The sequence below is a fragment of the Cynocephalus volans genome, chromosome 3 (genome assembly GCF_027409185.1).
Source record: "Cynocephalus volans isolate mCynVol1 chromosome 3, mCynVol1.pri, whole genome shotgun sequence".
Lineage (NCBI taxonomy): Eukaryota > Metazoa > Chordata > Mammalia > Dermoptera > Cynocephalidae > Cynocephalus > Cynocephalus volans.
In genome coordinates this window covers 5,850,616-5,864,147 of record NC_084462.1, presented here as the reverse complement: position 1 = coordinate 5,864,147, position 13,532 = coordinate 5,850,616, and the positions used below count along the sequence as shown (strand labels likewise).

Sequence of the window (13,532 nt, the reverse complement as noted above, 5' to 3'; positions counted from 1 at the left end):
GGCTGGCTGATACCATCAAGGAGGGTCATTATGCTAATGTGGATCGGGGTGGGGAACTGCCTCTTTGCAGAAGAAAAAGAGAGGCTTCTCGTAAAGGGAAGAGGGGAGGGGTGGGGAGGAGGTGGGCAGCACCATTTTTTACTTGGGCTTATCTAAAGTGGCTGGGGCTGGCCCGTGGCTCACTCGGGAGAGTGTGGTGCTGACAACACCAAGTCAAGGGTTAAGATCCCCTTGCTGGTCATCTTTTATAAAAAAAATAAAAATAAAAACAAAGTGGCTGGCACTGGTTATGTTGCAGATCTATTAGGGGACTATCTAGGGGACCAAGTCCTCAACCTGTGGCATCTGATGCTATCTCCAGGTAAATAGTGTCAGAATTGAATTGAATTAGAGAGTACCCAGCTGGTGTTCTCTGGGGAATTGCTGGCTTGTTTGCTAGTGGGGGAAAATCCCCAGACATTTGGTCACAGAAGTCAAAAGTCTGTCTTCTATGCTGATGATTGTTGTTGAGTAAGAACATAGAAGGAAAAATACTACAGTTTGTGTTTTTCCCATACCAGTACAGATCAGTGTCAGAAACTGTGTTTGCTAGAATGGCCCTGGCTCACAGAAACATGTGGTTTGGGAAGGGAATGGATGAAAGGGTGGGATATGAGAAACCTTTGATTTCTGAGTGGTTACCTAGTCAGCCATTGTATGAAACTATGGCTGAGTTTTGATCAGTTACTAAAGGTAAAAGTTACCAATGGAATTTAGAGATAGTTGTTGAAAGGACGAGTTGACACCAGTTGACAATCCACCGGAGAGAGCTCGTTTATTAGGTGGCACACACACATATATATAGGGCTTTTAGGGAAGGCTGATTGGCTTAAAATACAATCCCTACTTAGCATACTGCATGGGGCTTGGGGTGAGCTGATTGGTGTGCGATTCACGCCGGTGGGAAGCAGAGTAGAAGGGCAACCAGCGCCATGATGGGGTGTGGCCAAGAAGGACTTATGTGATCAGGGTGTGATCCCTTGGGGCATTTGGGTTCTTACAGTAGTAGACCCAGCTCTTGAATAATTGGCTTATTGGATAAGCAAGGAAATGTGAAATAAGAAGCATGCTAAACATACAATTCTTTGGTTATTGTTATCTGTAATGCCTAAAATGAAAGTAAAAGAGAGCACTGGGTAAGGCCTTGAGGCTGAACCAAGCTCAGATGCCAGTCAGTCTGAGCTCAGGCCCCTAGTCTCAAAGTTACCCACGAAGGGGAAAATTGTGCAGGGACAACAGAAAGAACCTCTAAGACTTTAGGTCACCAAAAAGGTAGTCAGTGTGGAGGAAGGGCAACGCCAAGAAACTATTGAAAGTAGATGGTATAGTGTGAAGCAATTGTCACATTTTGTGGAACGGTATCATCAGGTCCCTGAGGAAGCTTTTTTTTTTTTTTTTGGTCGTTTTTTCATGACCGGCACTCAGCCAGTGAGTGCACCGGTCAGTCCTATATAGGATCCGAACCCGCGGCGGGAGCGTCGCCGCGCTCCCAGCGCAGCACTCTACCAAGTGCGCCACGGGCTCGGCCCTGAGGAAGCTTTACTAAAATGGATTGTGAGAATAACTAATTTAGGAGCAATATCTTTCATTTTAAATGCTGCAGAGTAGAAGAATATGTTCATGTTAATGCATGACCCACAGTTAAGTACTGAACAATCAGAGATGTCTGTACATGATCCCAGACACACAGGAGGTTATTCCTCAGGGAACAGCCAGCCTGCCTGACTGGATGAAAGCCACTGTAAAATGTGTTTATCCTGAAAAGGCAGACGGCCCAGCTCCCCCTATAAATGCTAAGTGGAGCACCCCAGATGAAGCAGCTGATGTGTTTCATATGCATGCCATGTGGGACTGGCTTTATGATGACCGGGATAGTCACCCACTGAATACACCCATTACCAAGGTTATCGTAAATGCTGTGATTAAGGGGGCCCATTCTATGTGGGTGCTCCATGTGACATTACTTCTGCAAAATCGAGCAACAGTTTGAGAAGCCTTGCTGATTTGCTTTCTCAGCTTCCCCTTTGTGGGTCTCACTCTTATCAAGGACATTAAAGTGATTAAAAGGACAAAGTGCTTACAAAGGGAAAAGTCAAGGAACTCATTCCAGCAGGGTAGTGATCTTTAGAAGGTTATTGAAAAATGGTATGGGGCCGGCCTGTGGCTCACTCGGGAGAGTACGATGGTGATAACACCAAGGCCCGGGTTTGGATCCCTATATACGGATGGCTGGTTCGCTCACTGGCTGAGCATGGTGCTGACAACACCAAGCCAAGGGTTAAGATCCCCTTACCAGTCATCTTTTTTAAAAAAAAAAGAAAAAAGAAAAGAAAAATGGTATGAATATGAATATGGTAGAAACTGATGGTGCTGAAACAAGGGTGTTGATGCAACACTATTGAAGGTTGGGTGGACCAGCAGATGCCCCCACTGGCCTTCCAACCTTAAAAGGCCCCAAGCAAGTCTGCCCATTTATCCTAGTTTAGAGGAATTCAGAAAACCAGAAGGCAAAGATTATGAGAAATCCCACCTGAAACTACCTGGGGCAGTGGTTAGACTGATTAATCAAGATGACAATTGACAGAGAGGCCAATGTCTCCTGGCCCACCCCCTGGCTGGGGACATATGCACATGTGTGGGTAAAATGGCCATGTGTGGAAGTGAAAGTCTTTTCTGGGCTTGTTGACACAGGGGCCCAATGCACAGCTTTGATTCCAAAGCCTATTAGCAAAATCTTAACAGAGGGTAAGGTTAGGTTGGAAGGATATGATGCAATGGCTGAGGGGATTAAGGTGAAAGTTTGGATGGAAATTGGCATTTCTGAGGTGGTCCCATCTCCTTTACCTGAATGTATTATTGGGATGGATATTATGTCTGAATGAGTGTTGCTTGCCCTACCTATTATTGTAAAACAGAAGGGATGTAAGTCTGCCCTCCAGCCAGTCTTAATTGAACGTGCTAAATAGGAGCCACTAGACTGCCTGAACCCTCACAGATGGTTAATTTAAAGCAATACAAAATACCTAGTGGGCAGAAAGAGATTTCCACTCTAGCTAAGGACATACTAGAAGCCAGAGTGCAGGTACCAACCAACTCTGTACAAAAGCCCTGTGTGGCCTGTGAAAAAGCTGGATGGCTCTCATGGAGACTGTTGGTATTTTATAAGAGCTTAAATAAAGTGACCTGTCCAGGGCCAAAGAGCCCGGTTATAGCCTGCCCAGGGTCATGAAGCCCTGCCAATAGCCCTCTGACACTAGAGATATAAATGCTGTGACCTTTCCGCCCTTTTCTCCTTCTTACTGCTTGCACAGCCCTAGGCGTAGATCACCTGCTGCTTTGCTTTAGATAGCTGAGAAATGTTCCATTTCCTGGGACGATTTGCCCTGTGGTTTTTCCCAGAAAACATCTTCATACTTCCTTATCTGCTGATTCCCTCCTGCTGGCTTTATAAGCTGTGACCTTCTGGCTAATAAACAAGACTTGATCAGAATACTGTCTTGTCTCCATTTCTCTTGTCTCTTGTCCCATCCAATTCCCACTCTCCCCTCCAGGGTCTGCGTTGAATATCCCGCGGGTCAGGACATTTCTGGCACCCAAACGTGGGGCACTGGATACGGGGGATGCCGTGAGGAAGACGGCGCATCGGAGGGTCGACCACTGAAAATGAAAGAGTAAAACCTTCGTCCGCTGCGGGAACCTGCCATGTCAGGATAAGGTGAGTAAGTGTGCCCGATAATGGGACAAGAATTAAGTTGTCGTGACATCTACATAAGACAGTTACAAAAAGCTTTTTTTTTTTTTTTTTGTCCTTTTTGTGACCGGCACTCAGCCAGTGAGTGCACCGGCCATTCCTATATAGGATCCGAACCTGCAGCGGGAGTGTTGCTACGCTCCCAGCGCTGCACTCTTCCGAGTGCGCCATGGGATTGGCCTCAAAAAGCTTTAAAGATGTGAGGAGTAAAGGTTAAGTCAAGTGATTTGCTTAAAATTCTTTGATTTTTTGAAGGACCTTTGTCCCTGGTTTCCGGAGGAAGAAACTATTAATTATAAAAAATGGGTTAGAGTAGGTGATGCCTTGCAAGATTATTTTGAAACTTTTGGGCCAGAAAAAGTCCCTGTAACTGCCTTTTCTTTTTGGAATTTAATTAAAAATATGATCCAAGATAAAGATAAATTCCCCGAAGTTTCTGAAACTATGGTCCACAATGAACAAATATTAAAGGCAGGTTCCAAAACAGATGTCCGAGTTTCCTCTTCATCTCCTGACAAAAACATAGATCTCATATCTCTGGAGGACGATTTGGAACAGGCCGCGACACCTGCTGTTAAACCCAAAATGCCCCAAAAATATCCGGTATAGAAACTTCAAAATAAAGAGAAACCTCTAAATTCTGATCCCTCCGAGGTGGATTGGGGCAATCTGGACACAGAGGCGCGTCAGATGATGCATTCTTGGCTCAGCCCTTGTCGCACCCTCCCCCTTACAATTTGCCCTCCACTCCAGCGGTGGTGACGGTATCAGGTCCTTTAAAAAATTTCGAGTCAAAAGTTCAACAATTAGAAAAACGTATTCTCTTAGAGGAAAAACTCCAGGTATAAACGACCAAACTGCAAGAATTACAAACAAAACGTAACAATACAACATGTCAAACTAAAATGACTGGCTATTGCCCTCCGTTAAACAACAAGTTAGCCCCCCAACAGAAAGAGCTCCCATTCATGTAGATCAAAGTCTTTTTGACCAACTTGAGGCCTTCCCAGTATCCAAATCTGTGGATAATGTGGGACGAATTACCCGCAAACATGGACCCATATTGGGAAATGGTGCCTTTTAGCTCTTTGATAACATTAAATCCCAGCCTGTCATGTTTGCGGGTAATTCGTCCCACATTATCCACAGATTTGGATACTGGGAAGGCCTCAAGTTGGTCAAAAAGACTTTGATCTACATGAATGGGAGCTCTTTCTGGGGGGGGCTAACTTGTTGTTTAATGGAGGGCAATACCCAGTCGCTTTAGTTTGACATGTTGTATTCTTACGTTTTGTTTGTAATTCTTGTAGTTTGGTCGTTAAGACCTGGAGCTTTTCCTCTAAGAGAATTTGTTTTTCTAATTGTTGAACTTTTGACTCTAATTTTTTTTTTAAGGATCTGATACCGTCACCACCGCAGGAGCGGAGGGCAAATTGTAAGGGGGAGGGTGCGACAAGCGCTGAGCCAAGAATGCATCATCTGACGCGCCTCTGTGTCCAGATCGCCCCAAACCACCTCGGAGGGATCAGAATTTAGAGGTTTCTCTTTATTTTGAAATCTTAATACCGGATGTTTTTTGGGTGTTATGGGTTTAACAGCAGGTGTCGCAGCCTGTTCCTAATCGTCCTCTAGAGATATGAAATCTATGTTTTCCTCAGGAGCTGGGGAGGAAACTCGGACATCTGTTTTGGAACCTGCCTTTAATATTTGTTCATTGTGGACCATAGTTTCAGAAACTTGACCGGCTCCGGTGACTATTCTAGTATTGAGGAACAAAAAAACTATGACCCAGGTCTATTTTCCCAAATTCAAACAGCCACTTTAAAGGCTTGGAGAAGGCTCCCAGCTAAGGGGGATTCAAGTGCTTCCCTTACAGGAGTAAAACAAGGGCCTGAAGAGCCTTTTTCGGATTTTGTTAACCAGCTAATGACAGCAGCAGATAGGTTGTTAGGCAATGCGGATGCCAATCTTGATTATATAAAACAATTGGCTTTTCAAAATGCTAATCCTGCATGCCAGGTGGCCATTAGGCCCCGCAAAAATAAAACTGACCTCCAAGGATATATTCATCTTTGCTTGGACATTGGCTCCTCTTATCAACAAGGTCTAGCCATGGCCACAGCCCTCAGTGGACAAACAGTAAAGGATTTTTTAGCTAATAAAGGCCAAAATAATAAAGGTTGCTTTAAATGTGGCAAGCCTGGTCATTTTGCTAAAAGCTGTCAGGAATACCAGACAAAAGCCGTAATCACCAAGCCTCCTGGACTTTGCCCACGATGTAAAAGAGGAAAACATTGCACAAATGAATATAGATCCAAAATTGATGCTCAGGGAGATCCCTTACCGCCCCCTCAGGGAAACAGGAAAAGGGGCCAACCCCAGGCCCCAAACCAAAGTGGGGCTATCAAGTTTGTCCCAGCCAACAACAATCCGTTTCAAACCTCACTAGAGCAACCCCAGGGAGCACAGGACTGGACTCTGTTCCACCTCCCACACAGTATTAACTTCTGAAATGGGACCTCAAATTTTAAATACAGGGGTCTTTGGTCCATTGCCCCCTGGCACTTTTGGACTTGTCCTTGGTCACAGCTGTTCAATATTCAAAGGGCTACAAATTTTTCCTGGAGTAATTGATAATGATTTTACTGGAGAAATTAAGCTTCTGGCCAAAGCAACTACTGACATTGTCACGATTCCACAAGGAGAAAGAGTAGCCCAGCTTATCCTACTTCCCCTAGTTAAAACAAATAATAAAGCCCACAATATTGTGAGAGGTGCAGACAATTTTGGATCCTCAGATGCTTACTGGGTCCAACAGATTTCCCATCAAAAACCCTCTCTTACCTTATGGTTGGATGGTAAACAATTCACTGGCCTAATAGATACTGGGGCTGATGTTACTATCATTAGACAAGAGGACTGGCCCACCACTTGGCCCCTTTGTGATACCTTAACCAATCTAAAGGGAATTGGACAAAGCCACAATCCTAAACAGTTCTAAATTTCTTACATGGACAGATAAGGAAAATAATTCAGGTCTTATTCAACCGAATGTCATCCCTTACTTGCCTGTCAATCTTTGGGGCAGGGATCTGCTCTCCCAAATGAAAATAATAATGTGCAGTCCTAATGAAATAGTTACAGCACAGATGCTGGCTCAAGGATTTAGTCCAGGCAAAGGTTTAGGAAAACAGGAACAAGGTATTTTACAACCCATTCAGGGAACAGGCCAACTTAATAAACAGGGCTTTGGAAATTTTTGATTTCAGCCATTGACAAGCCTGTACCCCAAAGGCATGCCAACCCCATAACTTGGAAGTCAAGCGAGCCCATTTGGGTTGATCAGTGGCCATTAACCTTGGAAAAATTATGTGTCGCCCAACAGTTAGTACAGGAACAGTTACTGGCAGGACACATTGTTGAGAGTAACTCCCCCTGGAATACTCCTATATTTGTTATTAGGAAAAAATCTGGAAAATGGACACTGCTTCAGGACCTAAGAGCTGTTAATGCCACAATGGTGGTTATGGGTGCTTTACAACCTGGCTTGCCATCCTCAGTGGCAATTCCTTCAGGCTCTTTTAAAACTGTTATAGATCTCAAAGATTGCTTTTTCACAATTCCCCTACATGCTAGTGACCAAAAACGTTTTGCTTTTAGTCTCCCCTCCATAAATTTTAAGGAACCCATGAAATGATACCAATGGTGGGTCCTGCCCCAGGGAGTGGCCAATAGTCCTACCTTATGCCAAAAATTTGTGGCTGCAGTCATCCAACCAATCAGAGATCTGTGGAAAGATATGTACATTATACACTATATGGATGACATTTTACTTGCCGGCGATTCAAAAGACAGGGTTTTACAATGTTTTATCCAGCTTGAAAAGCAGTTAGCTTTATCAGGTTTACAAATAGCTCTAGAAAAGATACAGTTCCATGATCCCTATACCTTTTTGGGTTTCATATGATGGGACACAAAATTACTAACCAGAAGGCTTCCATCCGCACAGATCAATTACAAACTCTTAATGATTTTCAAAAACTTTTAGGCAATATAAATTGGCTCCATCCATATTTAAAACTTACTACTGGAGACCTAAAGCCCTTATTTGATATTTTAAAAGGAAATCCTGACCCTAAATCTTCCAGATCTCTCTCTCCAGAAGCACTGACTACATTACAAAAGGTAGAAGATGCTATTGCAGCTCAGTTTGTCTCTTACTTGGATTATACCCAACCCTTAACATTTATTATATTCAATACGGCTCTTGTCCCTACTGGGCTATTTTGGCAGAACAACCCTATTATGTGGGTTCATTTACCCTCATCACCAAAAAAACACTTGCTTCCTTACTTTGATGCTGTTGCAGATTTAATTATATTAGGTCAAGAAAATAGTAGAAAATACTTTGGGCTTAAACCACACACATTAATCCAGCCCTACACCCAACAACAGGTCCACTGGCTTTTACAAAATTCTGATACTTGGGTAGTGGCTTGTGCCTCTTATGAAGGCACAATAGACAATCATTATCCATCCAATAAACTTATTCAGTTTTGTAACTTACACACTTTTGTTTTTCCCCAAGTTACTCGTAACTCGCCGGTAACTAATGCGCTTTTGGTTTTTACTGATGGTTCATCCACAGGGACTGCAGCTTATACCATTAATAATCACACAGTCCGCTTTACTACTTGTTATACTTCTGCCCAACTTGTGGAGTTACAAGCTGTTATTCAGGTTTTTTTAACCTTCCCAAATCAGGCCCTCAGTCTTTATACTGATAGTGTCTATTTAGCCAATTCTATCCCCCTTTTAGAAATAGTTCCCCAAATCAAACATACCTCCACTGCCACTGAGCTTTTTTTGCAATGCCAAAAACTGATTCAAAAAAGACGTTTGCCCTTTTCTATAGGTCATGTTAGAGCACATTCCAACCTCCCAGGCCCTCTCACCATGGGAAACAAATTGGCTGATGTGGCCACTAAAACAGTGGCCACCATTACCACTGATCCTGTTACACAGGCACAAACTACTCACTCCCTTCATCATATTAATGCTCACACACTTAGGTTAATGTTTCAGATCACTAGAGAACAAGCTAGACAGATAGTTAAACAGTGTCCTTCCTGTGTTACACTCTTGCCTGTTCCCCATTTGGGAGTTAATCCTCGAGGACTCGTCCCAAATATGCTTTGGCAAATGGATGTTACTCATTTATCAGAATTTGGTAATTTAAAATATGTTCACGTGTCCAGAGACACCTACAGTGGGTTTTTGCTCACCACTTTACAGACAGGAGAAGCAACCAAACATGTTATTGCTCATTTCCTACATTGTTTTTCAATCCCGGGAATCCCAAAACAGATTAAAACGGACAATGGCCCTGGCTATACCTCCAAGGCTTTCCAAGATTTTTGTGCTAGATTACAAATTCAACATATTACAGGCATTCCCTATAACCCTCAAGGCCAAGGAATTGTCAAAAGAGCCCACTTATCTCTAAAAACTTGCCTTGAAAAAATAAAAAAGGAGGAATGGTACCCCATAAGAGGCTCCCCCAGGAGTTTACTAAGTCATGCCCTTTTCATCCTTAATTTTTTAAATCTTGATGTCAACGGCAAATCAGCAGCTGACCGTTTTTGGCATTCCGAGTCCCAATCACAATTTGCCATGGTCAAATGGAAGAACCCCCTAGATAACTCCTGGAATGGCCCAGATCCAGTTTTGATCTGGGGTAGAGGTTCAGTGTGTTTTTTCTCGCACTCATAACTCAGCCAGATGGCTGCCAGAACGGCTGGTTAAACAAGTTGATCATAACCTCTCAGCCAGGGATTTGGTAGATCCCTGAGAATGCCTTTTTCTTTTCTTTTCCACAGGGGTCATGGCAACCAGCATTTTCTTCCTGATTGTTGGTTTGTCTGGTCAGCTGCCCAAGGTCCAGTCCGGCTTTGGAGATCCTGGACTCACTCGCTAATTGGTGAACAAACAGTATGGAAAACCATGTGATTGCAAGGGTGGGACCGTTTCTAGTCCTCCTACATTATACATATCTGTTGTAGATTGTGACACCCGTTCAGCTTATTTGTCCTCATCATCTCCCTCTTATAGTTGTGTTGAAAAACCTAAGTTCATAGCCAGCAGTGGTGGGAGCCTTAAGCCATGTCCTTACAGCACGTTTGCATAGCACTTGTTATTCTTCATACCAATTGTGCACTTCTGGAAACCAAACATACTTCACAGCCACCCTGATTAAAAACTATGCGGGGACTTTTGGAGGGGATCTTGCAGGTCCTCCTTCTGCTGTTGGGCTTGCCTCTAATAAGTATGCCCAAGCCTCTTGTACAGGTTCAGTAGGTCAACCTGTTTGTTGGTCCACCACTTCCCTCATTCACATATCTGATGGAGGAGGCCCTCAAGACCAAACTAGAATTCTTAAAGTGGAAACAAAAATTCAAGAAATGCATGACATTTTGTTTCCTCAACTTACCTATTACCCCCTGGCCCTGCCCAAGAACAGGGGTGATTTATGAGACTGATGCGCTACCTACAGCGCTAACGAGGCACCTGAACAGGGGTGATTTAGAGCTTGATCCTCAGACCTCCAACCTTCTTTATGCAACTCATAAGTTGCTTAATGCCACCAATCCTGATCTTGCTCAAAATTGTTGGCTCTGTCAGATAGTAGGACAGCCTGTCCCTGTTGCTTTTCCCGCTTTGTCTTTTAATTATTCTGATGGTCATCAGTGTTCATTAACTTTCCCTTTGCAGGTACAACCTTTACAGTTTTATAATGCTACTTGTTTCATTTCCCCTTCAGTAAATAATAGTTTTGAGGTCGATGTTGGGTTTGCTACATTTGCAAATTGTCAGTCATTTATCAACATTTCTACTTCCTTATGTTCCCATAACAGTTCAGTTTTTGTCTGCGGTAGCAATAAAGCTTATACCCATTTGCCCACTAACTGGACAGGGTTATGTGTTTTGGCTCTCCTTCTGCCCGATGTAGATGTTATATCTGGGAGCAAACCCGTCCCTGTCCCTACTTTTGAGCATAAAGCTGGAAGATCTAAAAGGGCTGTATAGCTTATTCCTTTACTTGCTGGTTTGGGAGTTTCTGCAGCAGTTGCTACTGGAACTGCCGGTCTCACCCATTCTCTATCTCAATATACAAAACTGTCTACCCAGCTGATTTCGGATGTATAAGCCCTTTCCCAAACTATACAGGACCTCCAAGACCAATTAGATTCCCTGGCAGAAGTAGTCTTACAAAACAGAAGGGGGTCTCGATTTACTAACTGCAGAACAAGGAGGTGTTTGTTTAGCCCTAAAGGAAAGATGCTGCTTCTATGCCAACAAATCTGGGATAGTTCGAGACCGTATCAAACAACTACAAGACGACTTAGAAAAGAGAAGAAAACAACTTGCAGAAAGCCCCCTTTGGACTAGACTTAATGGATTCCTGCCTTATCTCTTACCCTTTTTAGGGCCGTTTGTGGGCTTGCTTCTTTTGCTTTCTTTGGGGCCCTTTTTACTTAATAAAGTCACAGCCTTTGTGAAACAACAAATTGAGGCCATTCAGGCAAGGCCTATACAGGTCCATTATCAATGCCTTGAGATGCAAGAACAAAGTGGTGCCTATATACCACCACATTCACCTCAACAAATGCTGCCTCTGTGAGCTGAACTGGATAGCCAAAAATGGGTAAGAGGGTAAGTCCCCCGCACCACCCTAAACAAAAGGCTGCCATTAATGGCAACCCGTTTCTATGACGGGTAACATGCTCGGGATAGGTTACCCCAACCTAAGACAGGCACAGTTCCCGAGAGGTTCTCTTGGCTTGAAAAAATAAAAAAGGGGGACCTGTCCGGGGCCAAAGAGCCGGGTCATAGCCTGCCCAGGGTCATGAAGCTCTGCCAATAGCCCTCTGGCACTAAAGATATAAATGCTGTGACCTTTCTGCCCTTTTCTCCTTCTTATTGCTTGCACAGCCCTAGGCATAGATAATGTGGCTGTATTGCTTTAGATAGCTGAGAAATGTTCCGTTTCCCGGAACGACTTGCCCTGTGGTTTTTCCCGGAAAACATCTGCATACTTCCTTATCTGCTGATTCCCTCCTGCTGGCTATATAATCTATGACCTTCTGGCTAATAAATGAGACTTGATCAGAATACTGTCTTGTCTCCATTTCTCGTGGCTCTTGTCCCATCCAATTCCCACTCTCCCCTCCAGGGTCTGTGTTGAATATCCCGCGGGTCGGGACAATGTACAAATAAGATGCAGGTAAGATTTAATGCAGGTAAGATTTCATATTAGGAAATCCACTAACATAGTTCATCCTAGGTATAGAGATAATAAGAAAAATAGGGTGCTCACATTCATAACTCCAAAAATAGATTGGCAGTATTCACAGGAATTCTGGTTATATTAAAATCAGTGAATAAAAGTGTTGTTTTTCTCTGCTACCTTTGTGGAGAGGGTTTCTGGGTTGGGAGAAGATTTTGTTTTCATTTGTTAATTACAGTGTATAGTCACAGCAGTTGTGATGTGATATAAAGTGTGTTTCTTGGATAATTTCTTGGGTAATTAAGTTCAGTTTGTGTTTACTAGTTTAGATACACTAAATCCTCAATAGGTCCCTGTGGGGATTACAGGAAGAGCTTTCGGCAAGTTTGCAGACAGAGAGGTTTAAAGTAACTATCTAGTTCATCTATATCTGTACTTACTCTGTACATTCAATCTGAATGAGAATTCACCTACAGCTTTCCTTCCCAAGTCACAGAAAACAGACTTCTTCACACTAATAAAAGTTTATTTTCATCAGTTTATTTCTCTTACAGAGAGCGAACTCCTATTGTTACCGGACTCAGGCCCGGCTGCCCACCCCCTTGAGAAGGAAAGAAAAAAACCTCAGAAGTCAAATGGTTGGTGTTAGAAAAGCAGCTGTATTCAGCTGAAGGAGGTGGTAGGCTACCCCATCTCAAAGATTTACATTTACTGAGGGGTTTTTAAAGGAGGGGTTGAGGGAATGGATTGTGGGAGGTGAAAAGCAGGAGAGCAGGAGATGTGAGTTACGAGGGGTTCATTTCTATGAGTTGGGTACAAGGCCTTGCCCAGGCCTTATCTGGTTTCTGTTCTCATCTCTGCTGTTATCTCAGGACCCTGCAAGGTTTTGATTTGTATTGGTCTACTTGGCTGGTGCCCAAGGTCAGCTTCAGTCACTTGGCCTTGATCATTTCTCAAAACTCTGCAAGTCTCAAAGAAAGAACTGTTAGCTCTGCAAAGTACTAATTAGCTTCTCGGCCTTGTTTTCCTACTTAGTGAGCAAGATAAGAAAGTCAGGGGATGGGAAAAAAGAGTGGGAGAGAAAAAAACTGTCCATTTTAAAATCTACCCACACCCCCACCCTGTAGCTCAGGTAGTTTTAGGTCCCAACATGGCTTCAGTCTTGCTCACTCAAACACTATCCCTTGTCTTCATCAGGGCTCAGCTGATCCAAGAGGGGATATCAGGATAATGATACTAATTTTTGAGTGTTACATGGACCTTACATTTCAATTATTGCTTGTAATGTGTGATCGTGATGTTGTGGAATGATCACAGCAAGAAAGCTCCAGACACTCAGGGAGTCCGAGAAAGTTTATTACACGCAGGACTCAGGTGGACTTACATTCTGAAAGCCTGAGACCCTGAACATGAGTTTAACAGGGTACTTATAGGGCATAAACTTAGGTTTAATCT

At 43.4% G+C, this 13,532-nt stretch overlaps 2 protein-coding genes across 2 annotated transcripts in view; one reads left to right on the top strand and one right to left on the bottom strand.

Moving 5' to 3' along the window:
• LOC134372946 (zinc finger protein 208-like) overlaps positions 1-13,532 on the bottom strand; it is a 563,224-nt gene that overhangs the window by 150,546 nt on the left and 399,146 nt on the right.
• LOC134371657 (uncharacterized) overlaps positions 1-13,532 on the top strand; it is an 89,465-nt gene that overhangs the window by 54,066 nt on the left and 21,867 nt on the right. Inside the window, 3 exon segments of the mRNA XM_063088513.1 lie at positions 1,805-1,948; positions 4,875-4,914; positions 5,186-5,225. Of these exon segments, the coding sequence (XP_062944583.1) occupies positions 1,805-1,948; positions 4,875-4,914; positions 5,186-5,225 (224 nt within the window).